This window comes from Xiphophorus hellerii, chromosome 12 (genome assembly GCF_003331165.1).
Source record: "Xiphophorus hellerii strain 12219 chromosome 12, Xiphophorus_hellerii-4.1, whole genome shotgun sequence".
Taxonomy (NCBI): Eukaryota; Metazoa; Chordata; class Actinopteri; order Cyprinodontiformes; family Poeciliidae; genus Xiphophorus; species Xiphophorus hellerii.
In genome coordinates, this window is record NC_045683.1 from 21,871,546 (window position 1) to 21,895,602 (window position 24,057).

At 38.1% G+C, this 24,057-nt stretch overlaps 1 protein-coding gene across 11 annotated transcripts; it reads right to left on the minus strand.

Annotated features, from left to right (window-relative positions):
• Positions 1–91: 91 nt before the first annotated feature.
• aak1a (AP2 associated kinase 1a) lies at positions 92–23,762 on the minus strand. 11 transcript variants are annotated; one of them, XM_032578994.1, is made up of 19 exons: positions 22,953–23,759; positions 19,169–19,287; positions 18,675–18,783; positions 17,988–18,130; positions 17,732–17,853; positions 17,563–17,644; positions 16,944–17,076; positions 16,722–16,825; positions 16,422–16,501; positions 15,718–15,881; positions 15,215–15,384; positions 14,175–14,357; positions 13,239–13,426; positions 12,771–12,961; positions 12,630–12,698; positions 9,192–9,293; positions 7,943–8,104; positions 7,554–7,640; positions 92–2,295 (listed from the first exon to the last, which is right to left on the minus strand). In XM_032578994.1, the coding sequence occupies exons 1-19, from the start codon at positions 23,110–23,112 to the stop codon at positions 1,493–1,495; spliced, it is 3,171 nt and encodes a 1,056-aa protein (XP_032434885.1). In that variant the 5' UTR covers positions 23,113–23,759; the 3' UTR covers positions 92–1,492. The 11 variants fall into 11 exon arrangements, with proteins under 11 accessions (XP_032434885.1, XP_032434884.1, XP_032434886.1 ...); XM_032578993.1 differs by having other exon boundaries at positions 15,215–15,390; XM_032578995.1 differs by having other exon boundaries at positions 9,225–9,293; positions 15,215–15,390; positions 22,953–23,758.
• Between the last annotated feature and the right edge of the window lie 295 nt (positions 23,763–24,057).

A 24,057-nucleotide genomic window follows, 5' to 3' on the forward strand; every position in this document is an offset into this window, starting at 1 on the left:
GAAGTGACAACTGACTAATTTTAACTAAAGTGTTAGAACACAAATACTTGACAGCAGGCATAAAACATAAAGAAAAGCAACGTGTGCAGAATTTCATTTACATTCATTTAATATTTTTGTTTATGACATTTTTAAAGGCATACTGTGCAGCATAACAAGTATTCTGAGTGCTTTTTTTTATTGTCCCAAGAGGATTTTCTGCTCGTCCTTCAGAGGTTAGGTGTACAACAACACTCACAACTCATTTTACAGCTGACAGAACACATTCTTACAGAACCCTATCTCCGTATCAGTTACTTTGTGCAATCTTCATGTGTTTAGGCTGGGTGAGACTGTATGGGGAGAACTTCAAACAGAGAAACACAAGTTAACCTTTGGGTTGAAACAGCGTGGATTCCCTCTCCAAAAAAGTGCCGTGGTGGGAAACAATTAGTGTAAAAGATTGTATAAACTAGAAAAACCACAAAATATTTTCAAACAGTGAATGATATAAATTAAATGACACGTCATCAATCAGGCACTATTCAAGCTCTTGCACAACACTTATTACAATCCCTGGCTGGAATTACAAAGATTAAGTGCTGAAGACAGTCAAACATTTTCACGTCAGTTTTACAGACTTGCATGTGTCAGTTTGTGCACATTTTGGAAGTAATAGGTTTCATATAGTGTTGCATTATGATGTTATGCACCAAAGACAGTAGTAGTATTTGGTGCTGAAAGCAAGTGCAATCAAATGTGAAAGCAGCTTTAAGATGGGCAAAACATGTTTCATGCAGCAGGTGAATCTACACGAATAATATGTTGAAAATGTTTTGTTTTTTGGGGGGGGGACCTACAGAAAGATTTTTGTCATCTGCTTCATTGAATTATCCTGCATTACATCAAGTGATTTTATGTCAAAACACAATAATGGAAATTATTATAGTTTTAACTATTTCCAGCATCTACTTTATTAACAAGTCAAGTAAGATTAAAAAGGTCCTCGAAAGAGACATTTAGATGGTTTGAACATTCTCTAATGATGCAATTTGTTTTTAACTACCTGTTAAGCTTCTGTGAAATTATGATGCTGAATAGTTTCCCTCTGATAACCACTGTATGGGGTGCTAACAGATCACAGTTTTACAGTCGATCTTAAATGTGCAGAAAAGAATTTTGCAAAAGCTTCTGCACAAACTCCCTCACAACCTGAGGTAGACAGGAAAACAATCAAATGGTTGACCCAACATTGTTTTTAGTGTAGATGCACACTGGGATGGAAGGGCCGGGGAAGGAAATTCGCACTACCTGATCTCATTTTAGCAAGTTGAGGATGAGATCTGTTCAAGGCCTGCAGTCCAGCTGCAGCGCTGGTGACAGCATGCAGTAAAGCCAGTTGCAGTTTGCATAATTAATGGGTGCAAATCTCTGCTACATTGCTATCTCAATGTAGCAATGTTTGCAATGTACATTGCAATGTTGTCAATGTTAGCAATGTAGCAAAAAATGTTCAGGGCTTTTCCTGCGGTGCTTTGAGGTGAAAGGGTGCAGATACGAACGGGTCTACAGCATTAACTTCTGACGTCCATGATTGAAGCGGTCCGACAGCTTGCCTGCTCAAACTGGGAGCTGCTACCGGCTGCTCAGCTGCGGATCCTTCGAAGTGTCGGGAATATTTGGCCAGAGCTTGAGGGCGGAACGGTTGCTGAGCTACCTGTCCCAGCACTCCTTGATCAGAGGTTAAAGTCTGACCCCCAGCTGCTTGGGGGTACGAGGTCTTAGGCAGCGCAGCCAAGACCTCCTTTCTTTTTCCAAAGGGAGCCTGAGAGAACACATCGAGCTGATGCTGAGCTACAAAAGGGGCACGTGGAAATGGAGCATTGGCAAAAACATCAGCGGAGTCCTCTTGCGAAGTCGGGAAGGGGGCTTTGGAGAAGACATCTGGAGTGACACCTGTCTCTGCTACATTCCAGGAATTATTCTGAGCAAAGGCGCTTGACCTCAATTGACAGAAGGCGGCAGGTGGTTGTGCTGGTGCTGTGTTGGGGGGCAGGGATGAATGGGGAGCTACCAGTGGTCCATGCTCTTCTTCATCTTCAGAGTCCATCAGTAGAGGTCTAGAGCCACTGCAGTCTTGAACAGCAACGATACTGTCGACTGTTGTCCCCTCCTGCTCCTCTTTAAGTTCCGCCTTCTCCACATCTTCATCGCTGGAGTGCTCACAGCCCTCATTATTTGGATCATTTTCTTCAACCTCTTCAGCCTCCTGTCCCTCTTCTAGCATAGTGTAGCCATTACTCTCCAGTTGTACTTCTACACAACAGACACAAAAGAAGAAAAAAAAACATTACATATTACAAACACCACCAGAAAGTAGCAAGCCCAACATTTTGTCAATCACACCATCAGCCTTCAGAGTTACTTCACACCTGTGACCAACAAACCCTCTCTACACATCTGTCAACTGCGGATCAAAAGGACGGAACGATGACGAACCAGCACAAGACTACAAAATAAACTCTACTATGAGGAACAAGCCACATAGGACAGACAAGTTTAGCAACTATGCTATCAAAAGTCTTGTTTCCACAATTTAGCTGCAGGTGTCTCAATCTAACCCTTCTAAACCATGTCAGGGATAAAGCAGTATTTTGAAATTTTAGTAAGAATTATTTAAAATGTGAGGAGTTTAGATGGAGTTAGCAAATCTGTGGAAACAAGTGAGGAAAATCGTCACAGATAAGCTGAAAATAGGGACAGACAGGTTAGAACAGATTAGTGGAGCGAGGAGAGTCTTACCTCAGAGGTGTTGGCAGAAGGTGTTAGCTGGTAGTTCTCGCAGAGATGTTAGTTGCAGCCATTAAAAGTCAAGCACCTGTTTTGGTATTTTTTTTTACTAGCCAGTGATCTATTTTATAATGCTCCCATTACTTTCTAATGCAACACATTTGTACTGATCACAGCCCAAGTTATTGAGCTGTGATAAATAACACAGCCCAATGATGCTATTTGTTTTTTTAATTGTTATTATTAAAGACCCCATAAATTTTGGGACTTTTTTTCTGGACAACAATTTACTACACATGTAATATTTTAGCAAAATAAAGTCATTTTTGAGGGAAACGATTTTTACATTTGCAATATTGAAAGAAATGCATACAGTTTTTTTTATTTATTATTTTGACAGGTTTTTATTTTTCTTAAATACACTTATCAAATGTAGATTTGGGTGCAGTCAGGTCTGCTTTTGAGAACAAGCCGTTAGGTATTTCTGGTCCTATTTACTATGAAATTAAAAAGGAATCAAAAGGCATTCATTTTAAAGAATGTATACTTTGTATTGTTCATCATTTCTATTTTCAGATTTCAATATGTTCAGCAGTTTTTTTTTGCATTTACAAATAAAAACAGTCTCTGGAGATTTAGTGGCAGGCTACATTTTTAACATTCTTAAATTGTAGTCAGGGGGCCACACATAATCAGTGCTCGGGCCACAAATTTCCCCTGGACACCATCAGCCTTCAGAATGCTTTAAAACAGAACCTCTGTTTTAAAGCACCAGGAAAAGATATTTTAGTATTTTGAAAAAGATTCACTATAAACACTCATATGATACAGCTACCATGTGATGAAAAAAAACATCGACAGATTTGTAGCAACTAATGTAAGGACAATAATTTTGACCTTTTTATAGAAGATATGTTATGGTAGTAACTTTCCAAAAATATGTTACTAATAATGACTTATTAACCAGGCTGTAGTCCTTTTCAACATGGAGAGTAAATGAACGACACATTATTCAATTCTTTGTTCCTTTTTCATCTAACCCTGAACAAACACGCAATCATTTTTCTGAATTCCGGCACACTCCACCAAGTAATGTAACTACGACATGTAGTAATATTTTTTACATATAAAATATGAATTAAAAGTATATAAGCAATATTGCAGATTAAGATTTTGTACAACAAATAAATCTTAAATCAGCTTTTACAAAATCAATGATAGAAAGGAGAGTACTTTATATTACATACCTTTAGTGACTGAATATGCTACATAAAAATTACAATACCCATTTATGATGTACAAAAACTGCAGAAAGTGTTATTTTTAAGACATGAGGCCTTACTTATGTATTATTACGTTACTGGCTAAAGTGGTTACATTTACAGAGGATTTTTTAAATACTACTGATTGGTGATAATAAAAATGATGCCATAACGTCTTAAAATTATTGATAATGTTATTTGCTTTATTACATTTCCAATAGCTCAGTTTATTATTTAGCATTATCATAATTACCTGTTTAGGTACTGGTTGCTACAAGGTCAAAGTTTTACAAAAACTGGGAATCAGAAACCTCAAAATTCTGATGAGTGCATCTCTAGGTATTATAGAAATGCATCAATCAAAAATGATTGAATAATACAGTTCCAAAGGGTGTTAATTACCACTGCTGATTCTTAACCATGTGACTTTCAGTGAATGAAAGGAATTAAACTTGATTTCTTAAAGAGATTTATGCATAAACCATTAACTGTAGCAGTGATGGCAAAACAGAAGGAAATGTGCAGTTCAAGGTTAAATGCAAGGTCAAACTACGCTTAAAAATAAGCTTACAATGTACAATGCAGTTAAACTTCCTTCACAAAATAAAAGCCATAATTCAAAGTAGAAGTTGGTGGAATCTTTACATATAACAACATAAACTGCAATGATTGTCAGTAAATGTAATGCATTTTTTTGTACAGCTGCCATTCAACTCTCTCTCATTATTTGATAAATAAAACCAGGCAGTCATGAGGAACCAAAGGTGCTCCAGAGACATCAGGAAGAACACTCCGTCATAACATCTCTTATAACACAACACAACAATCTGCAGTCACTGTAACAGTAACATATCAGTGGTACAATGGGAACAAAGTGCTAAAAATATGATCTGGGCAGACAACTCAGAAGCACACCATTTCATGTATTGAGTGCAACAACATCAAAAGCTCTGGCTGAATGATCGACATGAATGGAGAGAAATAAATAACGGAAAATTGAACAGGCTGGGTCATCATTTACACTTCTAAATACACTGTAATTAATGTGTGTTTAATCTAAATAAATTGTTCAACATGTTAAATGATGGGATCGCTCATACATGTTTTACTAAATCCCTATGAATATTATTCACACTATGACAGATAAAATGCCTTTAAATAATATACATTAAAACTATCTAAAATCAAAAGGGCTAAAAATAGTGAAATTGAGCAGTAGGATATTTTTGCACTGAAGTTAGTCATATAAATATGAGTAAGGAAGAGGGAATTGACTAAGAGCATGGTAGGTCATTGTTGTTAAGATGGTTGTCCCACAGAAAACAAACACTTGATGGTATCTACACTAAACCTCCTTCAATGTCAGGAGGATTACTGAAAAAGTCTGCTCACTCATACTGACCCTGAGAGCAGAACGTTAAATCGCTAACAGCAGGATGACAAAATCTCATTTCACTTTGGTTCTTGTCTGTTCACATTAGTGTTATAGGAGTTGGAAAAACATAAAAATACAAATGAAAATGCACCAGTTTGATTAATACACACGTGGTGTTATGAAAAAGGCTGATCAGGAGAACATCTTTGTGTCAAACTAGTCAGCCAAAGTTCAAGCATTTCATGTTTTAAAAAGCCAAAGAGCACAACCATTATTGTTGTAGTTTTAACATTTGTAACATCCTTCATGTTATTCAGAAAAAGAAATCTGCATACACCTACTTATACAGTGTATTGGAAAAGCATTTATACCACATTCTGACATGCTAAAACCATAAGTTTCTATGTATTGTGTTGGGATTTTATGTGATAAACCAGCACAAAGTAGTGAACAAACATAAAGGTTCAAGTCAAATCAATCAATTTTTTAAAATTCTCAACTCAACATTTGAGTCCTTCACAGGATATTCATGACTCAATTTTACAGCTAAGTTACTTCTGATGCTAAGTGACTCAATTCTTAGTTAAGTAATTTTAAATTTAATTTTAAATTTACTTCAATAATTATACAACTTTGTACTGATGTATAATATAAAATCCCCCTTAAAATACACTGAAAGTTGTTTTGCTATGTAAGCAAAACATTGACATATTCAAGGTATAGAAATACTTTTGCAAGGCACTATAATCTACCTCAATGTGAAAAATGCACATGGGAACAGCAGAATAGGACTGAATGGATATAAATTCCTAAGGCTATATGCTCTGTAATCCTATTGAAGCTGTTTGAACACAATGGGTTAAATTAACTAAAACAAATTCCCTTTTCCATTGCTCAAAAAAACTTGTTCAATGCAGCAGTAAATGATTGAGTGGTTCCTTAATGTCCCATCTTGTTTGATCCAGTCCAAATCATTAAAAAAAGACTCCATCACAGTATTCATAAGGTCTACATCATTCTCAATTTCACTTCTTCAACAACCTCTTGACACGCAGGAACGTTCCTGACAGTCCTTTCAAGATTCAACCATGATAACAAACAAAAAACACCAAGAACCAAGCAGTGCACGCTATGACAGTCAATCACCATGGGTGTAAAAAAATCAATGAGGGACATTATTGCAAGAACAAGGAAGCATGAAAAAACAAAAAAAACAAAAAATGACCATGGTGAAGCCAGGACAGAAGCAGACGATATGCTCAGCCATTAACAGAAAAGGAAAAAAAAAATCACCAGCGTGGAAATGTCAACGGCCAGCAGAGATGCATGAAACCAGCTTATCACGCTGCTAGAGATGGAGTTGAGGCCAAGGAGGCACATAAACAGAATGGCTCTACTGAACCAATCCATGCTGGCTTTTCCTCACTTCAAAAGGTTTATACAGTAAGTGCCTGTCTCTCCAACACGCTTTTTATTTGTTTCATTTAGTTTTTAGGATTGCATTCTGCCCCTTCGACCTCTCCCACCCCTCTAGAGGTCGATGAGCTGATCCACCAGCAGAAGGGAGCGCGCCAAGTTGGGGATGCTGGACTCTGAACTGCCACTGTTGCTGTGAGTGTGACCACCTGAAAAAATGTGCCAGAAAGAAAGAGGAGACAGAGATGGACATGGAGGAGCCGAGGGAGGTTTTGAAAGACAAGCAAAAGAAAGAGTCAATAAAAGGGGATCGTATGAAGAAAATTATGAGTAAGGACATGAGGATGAGGATTAAGGAAAATGATGGCAGAGCAGAAAGGGAAAAAAAAGTATGAACAGAGGCAGAGAGAGAAAGAAGCAAAGAATAAGCTGGGGTCATGTTTATACAGCTGCATCATCATAGGTGAGTGTAAGGACTTTCCGCTCTAATATGAAGCGAGTCTCAAGATGAATTATACATAGCCAATACACCTTCAAATCGGGAAACAATGGCAGTTTAACATTCGGGATGAAGGAAAGAAAAGAGGTAAGGTGAGAGTTTGATGAGCGGTGGGTTGGGGGCCTTGATGTGACACTATTACAAGCTGGAGTGAGTTAACTAGGGATCAGCTCATTCATCTTTGTGGTCTTACCAGGTGTGAGTGAAATCCCTGAATTTCTTTACAACTTACCTTGATTTGAGTTTTTGGGAATGAGCACAGGAATGGGGTCAAACTCTTCATCATTGCCCTTTTCCCCACCAGACAAGAGGAAAGAGTCTGTGGCGAAGGAAGAACAAGTGAGGTAGAAATGGAAGGAGGAAATGGTTAATTCAGAGAGGGAAGACAAGCCAGGAAAAAAGTAGTGTGTGTGTGGAAATAAAAAAGAGACCGATGATGTAGAAGTCAGTCTTAGGATCAAAGTTTCACAGCTTTGAGAGTGTGAACAAAGAAGCCAAGGTTCCTGAGGTTGTTATCCACTCTGTTATCTATGACACATACCTAAGGTACTGCTTTCTGAGGTTCTTAAGTGACAGGCTCACATACCCAGCACACACTCAGGTGCAAAACTAAGGGCTTACCTGCAGCCTGACTGGGTTGCAGATCCTCCAGACAGGATCCGGAGCCACAGCCAGGAGGGCCAGAGGAGAAGGAGGAAGGGAGTGCTGAAACAGGCTGGCTTCCAGCAGAAGTATGAGTTAGCAAATCACAGCCCAGCAGAGATGCCTCCCCAGTGAAAGAATCTGAAGCGTAGCCAAAGGACCACAGGAAAATAAACATGTTAGAATAGCAAAGGAAGATGCAGTCTGTTAGTAAAGCAAGCTCACATAACAAAATAGAGAGCAACACAGCAGAAATTAGTTCCAAAAAATATTAATGTTTGCTTTGACTAAATATTGAATGCTGAATTTTTTAGATTTGAGGAAACAAGGTATAAATAACTCAAAAGTAAAGATGAACAAATCAGGTTGATTTTTGATCCTCGTTTTAGTGATTTTTGCAGATTAAATTGTTCTTTAAGGACAATTTGAAGAACATTATTCAAACATGTTTTAGCCTTCCTGTAGTCACTGATGATTTAATAGCTACAAGCAGCTGAAGTGATTTAGCATCTTCTATTAGGTATTAGCATGGTTAGCAAGGCCAGGAATCCCCAAAAAAGCAGTCTGTGTTTATCCCAAGAGAAAACAGGTCCTTAGCTCAACTCTGGATATGTTCCAAAAGGCCATCATCATTTTCTAAAACTTCAGTCCGCAACAGAAGTAGACTAATCCAAACAATAAAACAGAGTAACTTTGCAGTCTTCCTGTAATCTGCTACATGACCAGTCAGCATTCATCAGCAAAAAAAAATAGCTTCTTCGATTTTGTTTCTTTTAACTTCACTTTTAAGGATCTCCCTCATACTGAAGATAGCAAACCCAGTAACAACTTCCACACTAAAAATGTTGCTGTCAGCAAGACCTATTTGTACTTGCATATGATGTGTTCTATGCTCAGAAAAAGATTGTTTTTTTTGAGTCTCTGACTCACTGAGACTCACCGATCAGGCTAAAGAGGCAGATTTTCATCATCAGCCAATATCTCAGTGTATCTCTACCAAAAATAGCGTTACAAGAAATTTAAAGATTCACACTTAAAATTTTGATCCATGTCATGATGCCACACTAAAGCACCCATCCTGTCCAAAGCCCAGAGCCAAACATCACTGCTAACAACATTTTTTCCCCAACAGATTCCTAATCTTCTATACTGACTAAAAATCAGCCTTGGATAATTCAGTCTCACAAGTTATAGTTATTTTTTTTAATCTGTGGTCCAGAATGCTGACCTGGCATGCTGGCAGCAATACGTTCTGGCTGACCTGAATTTCGCTGAGGCTGAGGAGCTTCCAAACCAGGAATCAAGGAATCCACACACACCTCAGCCTTTGCTACACCAACACAGAAAAAATATGGTTGTTAGTAATAGACATGAAAACATAAATGTAGTTGGGTACAAACTGTTGGCCTTATTTACTTTGAAACTCATAGTGGAAGCTAAGAACACATTCAAATGTGTTTCAGTAGCCTAAGATGTGAAATTTGGAGGAAATGCATGGAGACAGTAGCAGGCCACAACATTTTTTGCAAAAGTACTAAAGGAGCCACAGAAAAGGGTAAAATGTCAGGAAGTAGCAGAGAAAGCTCAGTGGACTTCAGTCTCTGTAACACTCTCTAAATGAGTGAGAAACAGAAAATAGTGAGGGAGCAGAGACAGCTGTAAAGACAGAAAAAGCTATGGCTGGGTGGGGAATTTCCAGTAAGTTCAAAACCACTTGGAAAGTTAATGCAACATGATATATGTATGGGCCTGTTACCAGTTATGATCCATATTGGAGTTGTAAATATTTTCCATTATAATGTTACATTGCTTTAGACTTTGATAAAGTAATGCCAAACTGAAGACATTACACATCTATAGATATCTAAGAGATGACGAGCAATAAAATATTTTTACATTTTCAACTCCGAGACAAAACTAAAGTTACAGCAATCTCAACACATTGTGTACTGTAAGCCACAAAACCAGTTAGTCCTTTTAATCACTGAAGCATAAACTTATCCTGAAACGTCTCCAGAAAATGACAAAAAAGAAAAGCTTACCAAAATTATTGGCAAACTTAAAAATCCAAATGTAAGCAAAGCATTTTTACATTTATGCTTCACTTTTTCAAGTGGATCTCAGTGTCTAATTACTTTTCAATTAGTTGTCCAGTATTTCTTGTTTCCCTGGAGTATTAGTATGACAAAAGCCCACCTCGTTTTAGCTTCTTCTGTCAAAGCGAGGAGAAGATGGCAATCCACTAAATACATATGAGATGATCTGCAAATGACTGAGTAATAGCAGTCCTAGAAAACATGTTTGTAACTACAGTCAGAACAAAATCTAAACAGCTAAAGTCCAGTGGCACCGACTTAGTCCTTGGGCAGAAGGTGGCTCCGAGATGCTGTTAGACGGAGCTGGCTGACTGGATCAGGACCTGCTTTATGGGAAGAAAGTCCTCCTCTGCCAGTTTTATCAAATTCAAATCCAAAACAGCTGAACATTAAAGTACAGTTTGCAGAAAGAGAGTTTTTTTCTGATTTAACTGAAGTTCTCAGCTGTGCTCATATGGCTAATATAACACTTAATGCAAATAGGAAGCATTTCATCCATGTCTCCATATTTGACAGTCACAGCGTGTCCCGGTATGGCTCATTTATTCTAATCAACAGCATGGCTGAGAACAAACGATCAACTGGCTCTGTATGGGACGGGTGCATTCTTGGTGAGTAAATTCATTTAAATGTTAGTACCAGTAAGTACAGAGGGCCACAAAATTTTTATTTTCAAAAAGTCTGAATAATATTTGAGACATCCATTAGTCTTAATTCAAAACTTTTTTAGTCCAAAGGGGAAACATTAGTGCACAGTAGTAAAAAATACATATTTTTTTACATGGTTTCTTAATTGATTTAGTTCAACTCAACACTGCCACACACTACACAACAAAGTTAGTAGTGCTGTCCATTCAAATAGCTAAGTAATGCTGTGCTGAAAAAATTAGGGCACAAAATCTCTTTCTCCAAACCTTGTAAGAACATGTTTTAGCACGATTCCTTTATATTAAAAAATGTAATCCTAGTAATGACACTTCATTACAAGAACCTACAGTAAAATTTGTTAAGATAGCTTTCCATGTCACACACAATGATTTTAAATCGAGTGAAACATCTGTTATCAGGACAACACAAACCGAAGTGGGGTGCAATCCATGCACAAAACCACCGATCGGTGGCTGCTGCTCATACTTACAAGTAAAGTGCTATGAGTCAAAATGGGGTGTGGAAGAGACCTTAACACAAGGAATGTGTTGACTCAGGAAATGACACAGCAGATGTGACCTTTTTCTGCCCTGACTACGAGGAAAAAAGGCCAAAATGTATCAAAAGGTTTACACAAATCTTTGATTTGTAAAAAATAAAGGTGCTGGAAATTATGCGACAATAAAAAGTTTTTTTCTATTTTTTGTATATTAACAAGTGCTCCATAAAACTACTGGTACTCAGAGAATTTCTGCCTCATCAGCAAATGTTAAGACTGTGACTGGTGTCTGAGTAAACGTTAGTGTGAATCTAACGGATGAGTCATGGAAGGTGTGAAAGATTAAACGCATCCTCTTTACATAGAACAAAATTACTTTGAACAGCACTTGCACAAAGTAGTTCAAACATACAAAAATGATTACTGCTCAAAGGTTAATCTAAGGAGAGCCTCATATACTGGATCACCACTTTAACATGACGGTATAATTAACTTTCACTTGTTCTTCGTGGCTCTGGTAAGCCCTCTTGCTGCAGTAAAGCAATCCAATTAACAAAAGGGAATTTGTCCTGCGCGTTGCCATGCAACAGTGAAAGCGCAGAGCTGCATGTGAGATGCCATCTAGCTGTATCTAAGGTGTCTATTCATGGACATGGACAAGAAGCCACTGTGAGGCTGTGAGCTACGTCAACATGATAGCACGGTGTGCAAACTTCACTGCTCCTGTTTTGGTGAGGGCAGTTTGCGTTAGTTTATCTTGTGAAGTAGAATGATTAGATGAAACAAAAACATAAAATTAAAATTAATTTAATAAGGGGAAAAAAAGGGGAACACAGCGTCACAAGGCAAAGGTGATCACCAAGTACCTCAGGGTTTATAATATTGACATCTGGGTCGATATTCCAAGGAACTTCCCAAGCCTTAATTCCATTAAAAACCTGTTCAGTTTTCAAAAATGTAGTGCATTTCTAGATAAAAGCATTTGAAGTCCATATATTAATTCATTTTGAATAAAAAAACAACAATCCAACATTGGAGTAACAGTAAAGTCTGTGAAAAACAATGTTTCTGGCGGTCTTAAAACTTTACACCACACTGTACAATATTTACGTCCAAAAGTCGGAGGGAATCAAAGACCTGACCAAACAGTACAGTGAGCAGAACTAGAGCCTTATATTAAAAACATGAGTAAATAAAACTGGGAGAACAAATGACTGAAAGGTGCAACTAAATGAGTATATATCAAACTGTCATAAAAAACAACAGAGCATATGAACAACAAAATTGCTACCCATGACCTCTGGCAACGCCACTTAATACTGCTGGAGACAAAGACCCATTCACAGTAAAATCTCAAAGAAAACATTTGGGTAATACAATAAAGTAATTGGATAGCTTAGAGAAGAATACTGTAACGTTTTACCTGGAAAAGCCCCGAGCTCTGGAATGAGACTTTCACTGGAGGTGAGGTCTATTTCACCAGGCTGAGCAGCTGTGCAGAAACAATACAGTGTTTTAGATCAATGACAACCAGTAGATGTACTTGCTGCAGTACAAAACTTACACTCCGATAGCTTTGCAAAGTCTTTGTTGAGTAGCTCCTCTGCAGTTAGCTTGGAGAAGTTATCATCTCCAAAGGGGTTCCAGCCAGGCTGAGCATTTGGCGCAGCGAGCGCTGATGGAGCATCACCACCTGGATGATACACATTCTGCTGGGACGAGCAGGGGGAGCCAGAAGGAGTGGTGCTGGCTGATCTGGAACACAAACATGTTTAAATACATGAGGCTAAACAAGTAAAGTGAAACTGAATAGAAGGTGTAGAGTGTTTGTGTGTGCCACTCACTAAACGAGCTTAAAGACTGAATTAACTGGTGCTACTAAAGCCCGATTCTTCTGGATGTAAAAAGGGACATTTATCTTACTGTTGCGTTCTGCCGTATGAATGAACTCCCTCTGGCCTCCCAGACTCGCTCTACGCTATGAAAAGAACTCTTTATTCCTGGGTTGCTGAAAAGAGTTTATTCTGCTTACTTGGACTTGTTGAGGCTGGCCTCAGCTGCGGCTGCCTGGAGCAGCTGGGTGGATTTGCTGACTGGGACTCCAAAGATGGCACTGTGGGTGACATCGCTCAGGATTCGTCTGTGGCCGCTTTTTGGGGCCATCTTTGGTGATGAAGGAGGTGTCAAAGAGCCAGCTTTGTGCATCTCTCTGCCTGGAGTCTGCAATGAGAAGAAGCAAATGACACAGAAGGTCAGGTTCAAAGAGGCAACACAAAATTTTCCATCAACTTGGAAAGCAAAACAGAATCTAACCCCAGACATAAAACAAAGTTAGAGGAAAAATAAGTCAAGTATCATTGGAGGAAATAAATCAAATCAAAGAAACCATGCTGTGAAATTAAATCACTTCTGGGGAGAAGAAGAAGTTGCTTACTTTCAGTTAATTAAATGAACAAATAAAGACAAAAAAAGCCACCTGTCAGAAAATAATTCTGTTTTTCAAACTTTTGTACATTTTACTTTCATTTGTTTTTCTTCCAATTTATCGTCACTGAACCCTTTCTTTTCTCAGTTTTTCAGCTGTAAATGCATTACAAAAAACTGATCAGAAAAAACAAATTGCATTTATGAATTGAAAAACAAGGTATAATATTGTAAAAAATTAAGTAGAATGTTAATTAATTAATGAAAAATAAGAGAAAAAAGTTAACTGAAAGTAAACTCAGGAGAACTTATGATTTATAGACATCCATGTTGAGAAAAACACTAGAAAAGAAAGCATACAATTTCTCCGTGACTTAAACACACTTATTGACACTCAATTTCTGTACATTCACTGCCCAAGACGAGGAAGAAAACAGAAAAAAAAAATCGTGATGTGATTCGTTAGAGATGACCTCATAATAATAATAATCAACCCCGACCCGAAGAGCTGCAGACAGCAGCAGGAGTTCGATGTTACCACAACCTCTGGGGCAGCTGTAGGAGCAATGACTGCAGACTCAGGAATGGGAGCAAGATGAGTTGTGGCTGGTTCGTGGACTACATGCTGCTGCTGAAGTTGCAGAGCGGAAATTGGGGAAACAGGTTTAGCTTTGGACTGCAGCAGAGCAGATGCATGGGAGGGTGTTTGTTGTTGGTGCTGCAGGTTCTGTGGTCGATTGGAATAACCACACAACCAATTATGAGAAAGGCTTAATGTCATACCATTGTTCATCACTTGTGAAAAAACAAAGGGAAATTCCAGTTTTACATCGTGGAAGGTTTTAATAACTAACTAACATCACACTGAAATATAAATGGACCACTCTGTTTCCATGGGTTTAAATATTAAGTGTAATTTTAAAAAGTTTCATTCGAGCCATGATGCCATAACTGGTAGAACTAATTTTAATCACCAATAACTTTGAGTGATCCTCTCTGTATAACATTATTAATTTAATATTATGAAGGCTTACACTATTTGTTTTTGACAGTATCTTATTCCGTGCGGCTGCACGATATCAGTAAAATGTCATAAATGTTACAATAGTGATATGAGGTGGGATAAGCACATAAATACAAAACTAAACGATGCTAATGTCTTTCTAATTAGGGTTCCTGCAAATATGGACACAGCAAATTACAGCTACTGGGAAAAAAAATGCATCTCTGATTTACATTTTACCAAAGAGGTTTTTGAATAAGCTGCAGCTCTCTATATTCATATTTGGCAATGAAACATCTTATTTCCCTTGTGAAACATTTTCTGCTGCAATAAACCACAAGCATTACCAAAGGTACCGCTGTCATGGTAACATTTAATTAGCTACGATTTATTTCAGTTCAAGCAGCTCTTTGCAATTCTAATATTGCATATATTGATATTGTGATAACACTTTATTTTAGCTGGTAATTACTTATACATTATATAATGTGTCATATTTACACAGTTGCGATTAAAAGTTGTTCCAGGGGATACGAGGCAGTCAAACTGAATTTCCATTCAGGCAGTGGGAGGATTCCTACCTGCTGGTTATTGTGAGGGATTAGGAAGGGTGAGGCCTGCTGTGTCTTCATGAGGACCTGCTGATGTGCCGTAGGCTGTGGCTGCTTGTTGCTCGTCTGCGTTAGTTGATGAGCAGCCTGTACAGCTGAAGCTTGCTGTGCAGGTTGAACAGCAGCTGCGGCATTGATTCCTGCCGCTAGTATGGACAAAAATAATAATAATAATAATAATAATAATAATAAAAAGCAACTAGGTCATTTATCTTGACTTGAGACATTTTGCACAACTACTTAAACTTCCTGTGTGTGTTTATTAGCAGGCTGTGCCCCCAAAAACTCTTTAAATAGTCTTTATATTTTTCTCAATGTTGAAAAAACTGATGACAAAAAGAGCTATTTTAAGTAAGAATACAATTGTCTAAACTTAATATCTTTAATACATCACATCCAACAAAGTTAGATGCATTTTGAACTAACACTGCTAAATAGTCGTCTAACCAACAATACAACAAAGCAGATTGTACCAAAAGCAGGCGGTGTTCCTGTCGCCACATTAGGCCTCTTGCGTGGGGTGAGAGCTGGTTGGATTGGAAGAATGCCTGATAAAGGCTGCGACTGTGGCTGGCCAGCTTTGGGTCGCTGTCGAGGTGCAATAGAGGTTTCTGTAGTTGGAACTGGGTCTGTTAGCCTAGGAGAAAAAATGAAAAAAAGAGGGAACATAGTGAGAAAATTTCTTATTCCTTATCCTTTTTCTCAGTTGCCTGGTGTTGATTTGAACACCTTGTGATATGCTTCACGGTACATGTCGAACAAAAACATAATGAGCTCAACTCTTGCCTTACGAAAAAGTAGAAGAGATGTGCTGCAAATCTTTTCAGTTTTAGTTGTTACTAAACTCATCCAGAGAGAGTGAAAAGTAAAATAAAAATCAAATATCAGCAGGGCTATCAAATCTATGATTCTTCTTTAGAATAATCACACCGTACAGCTTCAAATAAAAGTATTTGTAAAAGCCCGTCAGTGTGCTGCTCACAGACACAGCTGAGTGTGTCAACTGTATCACCACAGCTCAACAAAAGCTGAAATGTAAAAAGATTAATCAATGACAAGTGGATCACATCTGTTGTGAGAATTCAAGTAAGGAAGACACATGTTAGAAAAAAAGTACATATAGCTCCAAAAGGTTCACCACAATAATTCAAAGTATTTTATTTTGTCTCCCACTCACCTGGCTTTGGTTTGACTCTTTTTGGCCACTGCTTCACTGGCTCGGATAGGCTCAGGAAGTTTTGAAGGAATTGAGGAATTCTGCAAAAGAAAGACGATAAAAGACAATTAAAGCCAACATCACTACCAGAAAACTACCAGAAAATAACAACTGGGTTATGATATGGCTGTGTGTTATTTATTATTACTGGCCACGCTCAATCAATACTGTTCATTATTTGAGCTTAATAAAAATTATTAGAGAAAAATAAGCAAAGTTATAAAGCGATTTATCTCTCATACTCCTGTCATGCTGACTTACGTGCAGATTTGGGACAGGACACTCCTGCCGGGCCAGTTTGAAGGCAAAGTAGGACACTTGGTAAATATCTGGTCTCTTGTCAGGATCAGGTTCCAGCATGTATCCTGAGAAGTTCACAAACAAGGGACGCAAATTTTTAGTAAAGCATATGAACAGTCTGGGTAATACACATTTGAGGAGTTTCGGACATAACTTATCAGGGTGAAACATGAGGCTACTTACTGATAAGACAATGCATTTCCTGGGAGTAACGAGAATTGTCTGGGATAGTGAAGGTACCATCACAGATAGCCACTTGGCTCTCACCAAAAGGAAGCGTAAAGAAGCAGAGCTTATAGAGCAGACAACCCAAAGCCTAAAAAAACAAGACATTTTACTAGAAAGGCAGTAACATTCAACCTAAGACATGAATCGGAAGATTTTCCCTTGATCTTAATCAACAAAAAAATTTTTTCCCTTATTTATTTAATGCATCAAAACTAATAACTCCTCCAACTTGGGGTCTTTAACAGCATCAACCGATAACAAAAAATCTGAGAAATTATAGGGATGTTTATTTTGAAAGATTGTTCAGGACAATTTTGTATCAATTAGTTTTCTGTTTGATTCATAACCTCTATCTCAATCAAAAATATTTAAAAAAATTTCTTGGACTTTTAGGTATTAAAGTTTTTACAATAATAAAGAAGAAATTGTCAAAATTGTTAGGTCAGTGCTAAGAAAAAAAACGGAATATTAATATTGGCCAGACATATTTTTATGGCATCTACTGAAAAGAAAAACAAACTTGCAGTTAATTTCCTTCAAAATAATAATAATTTAAAAAGTACTCAGTTCTTACCCAAATATCTGCTTTTGTTGTGATGACTTTTCCACCATAAAGGTTGACCATCTCTGGAGCACGGTACGACAGGGTGGTGTATCTAAGGGGGAAAAAAAACACAAAAAATGGCTTTTGGACTCCGGTAAAACAGACGGAAGGTATTTCTTGAACTTTGAAAGATAGATACTTTTTAATTTCCTCTTCTATGACTGCAACCCCTTCAGTCTGTGGGTTTTGGAAATGATTTGTGGCACTTCCAAAATCACAGAGCACATAGTGCCCCTGATCATGCAGGAGAATATTTTCCACCTACATGTGGAAAAAAAAAGACAATGAAATTATTTTAAAAATGTAAAATGTGAAAGAACTTTAAGCAATTAGTGCAGCTAACAAACAGCTAGCAGCAAGTAGCAAAGGCATATAAACAAATTAGTCAAACTTGCCTTGAGGTCTCGATGGATGATGGGAGTTTTGCACTGATGAAGCCGAGCGACGGCCTCACATGTGTCACAAAAGATCCTCAACACCTCAGCTTCACTGAAGCCGGTCTGTAATCGCTGGTTCATCAGGTTAACCACCTGCCCACCTACAAAAGAAACAGGCCAATAAGAGCTTTGCTACATAAATGGAAATAAACACACACATGACCTTTCTGGTCACTATAAATACACATCTTATGAAATAGCTTACATTTCTCACTTTGTCACATCTTCGAAGTTTGTAATAACTTTTTGTTCAAATGTAGGGGCAAATCTTTTCATTATTTATTACACTAACTTTGTTAGTGTAATAAACTAATTACACTAACAAAGTGTAATTAGTTACACTTTGTTAGTGTAACTAACAAAGTTACACTACAACAGATAATCTGCAACTATCTGTTGCAGATTTACTATCTGCAACAGATAGTAAATCTTTGTTGAATAAATAAAAAAGAAAACTCTAAGCTGTGATTCTCTGTGTTTTAAAAACCACAGGTAAATATCTAAATTTCTGTATGAAAAACAGCACAGTTAAGCACTGAATGAATGTAAAGCACTATTGACATGGCTGCTATCAGATACATGAGCCCCTGAAGGAAATTGACCTTTAAACAGAAGCAGAAAGTGATGCAGGTTGGGCAGATTTACCTCGGCAGAAGTCCATTAAGATCAAGACTTCCCACACATCTCCAGCTCCCACAGCGGCTATACTGGAGTCCAGGAAACCAACTATGTTTTTGTTGCCTACCAAGTCTCTCTGTGGGTGAAAAAAAGCACATGCACACAAAAAACAAAAATGACAAACATACTTTTAATAGCCTTTATAATCTGCACCTAAATAGCTCATTTAGCTGTCCAAAAACCAGAAATAATCCTGATAACCATCCACCGTTAGTCATGCTGGGTGTGGCTGCAGGAACTGCCTATTTTCCCCAAGTGGCAAAGGCCTCAAAGTTTGGTACTGGACAAACAGATAAGCTTAGTGTACTTAGTTTGGTGTACATTTTGTGTACTGAGCAATTCAGACATAGGGTGCTCCTCCAGTTACGTCTATGCAACAACTGTAACCTGTTTCAAAAACTCGGTGAAGCCAAATCCTGAAAGCAGCCTAATTCCTTTCGAAGTTGCTTGTTTTTACTCACCATAATTTGTATCTCAAGTTTGCAGATCCTGAGATCATGTTCATTGTTGACATACATTCTTTTTAGAGCACAACGTTGCCCTTGGTGAGTTCGCACCAAAAACACAATCGCAAAACCTCCTGCAAAAAAGAAAGGGAAGAAGATTAAAATGCAACCGAAGTCTTTGGTTTTCATGTCAGTCATGATGCAAATTGGGTTAGCAGGTAAGATAGTTGATTCAGAGACACATTTGTGTCCGTAGCTTGTTGACTCTCACTGATCAAAAACAAGTGAAGACTTGGGCACAAAAAGTTCCACATCTGATTTATGAAACCCATGTGAATACTGGTAAATTCCAGTGTAGCAACAAAAGTTTGCTGATAAATGCTGCTGCTGGAAACAATCGTAAATTAAAAGCCAAAGAAATATTTGATCAATGTGTGATTGGCCTCGCATAGTAAAAAAAAACAAAAAAAACCCCTAAAATGTAGCCTCTCACAATATTAGTTTGTAACAAATGTGCAAGTAAAGTGCATTTCAGTCACATTTTGGATATTCCTCAAAGCAGGTCTTGATTTTGCAGTCGGGCAATTAAATGTTCTGTGCAAGTTGTCAGTATGTCATTAAACTCAAGAACAGCAGTCATCCTTCTGAGAAATCCTGAGCTCAGACACAGCTTTCTAAATACATTATTTTAGAAGCCAAGTCTTCATTTGTAAAGAGTCAGCATCTGCAATCTCTAAAGTAAATGGATGAATAAACAAACAAACATATTCCTTGAAGTTTTGCACAGCTAACCACTGAAAGCCAGTCAGAGCAAACAGCAAAAGCAAAAAACAAGAAAAGACCAATCTGGCATAACATTATGACTCTTTTTGCTGCTAAAACAGTCCTGACCCATTGAGACTCCTGGGTCTCAATGGGTCCCTTCCAATTGGTCCTACAATGTTAGCAGCAGCAGGCCCTCATGTAGAAAACCTTTATGATATGTCCGGCTGGTGACAGAAATTCATCCTTGACAAGGGCTCCATCAACAAACATTCTCACAGAATTACAACCCTCAACAAATACAGATAAAAAGTGCATAAAAGAAAGCACATAAACCACTGTAAAGCAGAAGTGGATCAGAAGTGTTTGTTCAGTCCGTCTAACAGATGCTCGATTCAAAGGGCGTCCAGGTTATTGCAATGATGAAAAGATAATTGCTGTTTTTCACTTCATCTGCCAGTGGTCTTTATGTTATGCCTGATTGGTGTCATTTATATTATTGAAGTCTTCAGCTTTCACTCAAGTACGGGTATTTTAGCTCACCAGTTCAATCTTAGACTATGCAATTCAAGTGTTAGACAGCACAGCAGCATTAATGATAAATTGTATATATTTGTTGTAACTTCAGAGCTTCAGAATAATTTTTCCTTCACAGTTTGTGGTAGAGCCATGCCCAACACTGACTCATTCGTCTGGCATCACAAAGCCAAAGACTCTTCCACGTGACCAGGCGGCCTCATGTTTCATTAGCACAGCGTGAAGCTACATTTCAGCCATCTGTACTTTTACAGAAATTGGGGTAGTGGGAAGCAAGAACAATTTTAACAACCTTTTAATAGCTTAACCACTTTGCATGGTTTAATTTGGAGGAACAACCTGACTGTGATTGGTTTGATTTCAGTGACTGGAAATTTAACAAAAAGATGCAGAAAATTTACACAGAGTAGCAACATCAAAAAGGGAAATTATTGTTAACTGGGCACAGTAAACGTATATGCAGACAGCATTATAATGCAGATAGTGGTATCTGCATTATAAGGTTATTTTGGTTATTTTACCATTATTTTGATTTTATTCAGACTTCAAATTAATTAGTTTCACAAATTAGTTATGTTATCTGTCCTAACAGGTAACCTACAATCATAGGCATGGTGCTCACAGCACAAATAAGTATTATTTTTTGTCATTTTCCCTAGCAAATGAAAAGTGTAGGATACTTCTTTCAACCAGCTCACTGGCAGTGTGCAGATGGGGAGAGGGTACCCTCTAAGTTCCCTGTAGCCTGACAAAACTCTGGTGTCTCATTAGGAAAACTTTAAACCATAGAAATGACAGAAAATAATGTCTTAGAGGCCTTAAAAGTGAAACTTAGTGTCCAACATCATGTGACACTGACTTTATTTGGTAAAGAAATTATGGCAGTATCATTTTCAGTAAATGTACATTTCTCTTCTGTCTCTCTTTTGTGCTTCCAACACTTTTATGACTCACTATCTCGGGCACTATTATCTGTAGGCCTGTACAGTTGTGAGAATATCCAAAATAATAACGAAAAAACATTTGCATGCAAAGTATGAGCTCATGAAACCATTAATGAATTTCAAATAATCCCTTGCGACATTAATAAAGACTGATAATGTGATGTTAATCTACTTGCACTATTTTGTGCAGCTCTAGTATTTACTGACGACGTGTGAGAGAGGTTAAGAGTAATGACAGCGTAACCCCCGCTGTCTTGGCTGTCCAATCTGAGGTGCATGTTGGAAATTAGAAGGGTTGCAAAGCCCTCTTAAGCAACATGTAGCAAAGGTCTATGTTTACAGTAGACTGTGTGACTAAATGAATAAGTACATCTACAAATAGCCACTGCCTCCTGACGTAACCGATTGTCAGGATAATACCATTCAATCTCCTGCACAGGTGAGGCAGCAAATCCATGTAAATGTGTAAAAAGGACAACTAATCTAGACAACAATTATGTATCTGCAGTTGTAAAGTCTTTCAAGGCCCTGAATACACATCTCGAAGTTATGAATAAAATTTTGTCACTAATAGTATGGCATTCCAGTGACTACAGTCTGGGGTTTGGGATGTTGCATATCACATGGCACTTCAATTACTATACAGTTTACAAACAACATGACACGAAGAAATGCCAAAAACGGCCCCATAGATCAACTGAGCGTGAACAACTGTACTGTCTTGAAACACTAACAAGTGGATGCAGATTTATTAATGTTACCATGTGTAACAGATTTAACAGAAATGATTGAGCATAAGGGCAAAATTCTGTGACTGAAAAATATTGAGTTAATACAAAGAAAAATCTAGAAAAGCATACTACACACTGACTGTTAAAAGGAAAGGTTATAAAACCAAACGGTGTCCAAACAGATGGGGCCTTTCTACAGGAGAGCACTGATAAATTAATCAGTCTTTTTTCATGTATTATTTAGTCACAGGCCCTCTTAGCTAACAAAGCATGGTAGATTCTCATTGCAAAGACAAGCAACCATGGAACAACATGGCATAACTTTCAAAGATTTGTTAACTATCCCATGCTTAAGACCATCAAGAAGTTGCAAATATTTTTTGTTTTCCATTATTCACTTAGAAATAGTAGATCTCAGCTGTTCAACAGTGGTTCCCAGTGATGTTTTAGTACACAGACAATGTTAGAGTGACTATGGTTCCCTAAATCTGAGCATTGAGAAAGTGAATTTGCAAATATCACAAAAGAAACTTGGTTATATATTTTAGAACCTCGCTGAAAATTCACTTAGGTCCTGTTTCTCTCAGTTCTCAAGAACAATTTGGAAAATTATCTAGGCCACAACAATTTAAATGATTGTTACTGTTTCACATGCAAGTATGGCTATTCGGGCAAATGTACCTGAGTCAAGTTTTGACCTTTAAACAAAAAACGAGCAGGATTGCAACCAAATCAATTTCCGAAAGATAAAGATGTCTTGTGCTAATACCTCACTTTCATATTTTAGATAATGAATCAAGAGTAGCTAAGTGACACGTAGTTCACCTTCTGCAACAATTTCCTCGACAGTCACTTGATATCTTCCGATGCTGAAGACCCGTCCAATAAAGCTCCCGCCGCCGCCAGAACCAGTGCCTCCTCCACCAGCTCCCGAACCAGGCCCAGAGCCCGCAAAGTCCCGACGAGAGTCAAAAAATTTCTTCATTTCACCCAGATGCTATCGAGAGTAGGCCGAAGTCCAAAAAATAGTTCAGAATCGAAACAACGCCGACAGCAAGTTATAGTAGGTCCCAATCCACGAAGGAACCGGTGTTTTCCTCCTGCAGTAGCTTTTTAATAACTGAATGATAGCAGTGAGCTACCTTGAAGCTAGAAAATAGCTGAACTAGCTTGAAATAATGCCAAATACTGTTGTCTGAAGAGCCTCTGCTAACTCATGGTTTGACCAACAGGCGGAGTCAAATGTTCAAGAAGTCATTGTTTTCTGTCTGGAGCGACACCAACACCGGCTGACTATACTAGCCTGGTTGAGAGCCTAAAAAAAATCCCCAGTTAGCCGTTAGCTCACCTAGCTAACTCCCGAGCTAAGCAGCTAGGTGACAGCTGTCAGTCGATAGACTGGGCAGCCAGGTAGGTCCTTGGTGGCCAGTGTAGCCTATAAAACATCTCTACTTGTGTCTTCAGCACATAGTGTTAGCCACTTCATTAGCGGGTTTGTCTCATGCTAAAAAACCAACAACAAAACACTGCCTATACGCGTCCGCAGCAAGTTGTGGATTGCTGACCAGCTCCAGGTTAGTGACTGGGCTAACGTGGCTACAGGCTGCTGGGGAAGCGCACCTTCTTTCCAGCTCCGGTCTTTCCCTCTGATTGGTCAAAACATCAATAACTTCCTGTTGGGCTGTTCAAGTCGTCGACTTACTGGTGACATGGTACAATAAAAATAAAAATCATAAGTCGTTGCCACGACTTAATAATGCCATTAGTTATTATTATCATTGATAGTGATAGTAATGGACAAAACCGATCTCATTTCGTTTCATTTCAGTCTAGGAAAGAATTATAGTCACATTATCACCAAAAGCTGGAGCTTTAAAGCTGACCTCGGGGAATCTGTACATTTCATCAAGCAGCAGCTGTAGGACCAGGT

What these genes read in the sequence shown, in the direction of transcription:
- aak1a (XM_032578993.1), bottom strand. Translation starts at nt 23,112, where the DNA reads ATGAAGAAATTTTTTGACTCTCGTCGGGACTTTGCGGGCTCTGGGCCT. An exon ending in TCATCCATCGAGACCTCAAG is followed by an intron (nt 17,854 to 17,987) that starts GCAAGTTTGACT and finishes TTCCACATGTAG; the next exon opens with GTGGAAAATATTCTCCTGCA. An exon ending in CTCCTACAGCTGCCCCAGAG is followed by an intron (nt 13,427 to 14,174) that starts GTTGTGGTAACA and finishes TTCTCATTGCAG; the next exon opens with ACTCCAGGCAGAGAGATGCA.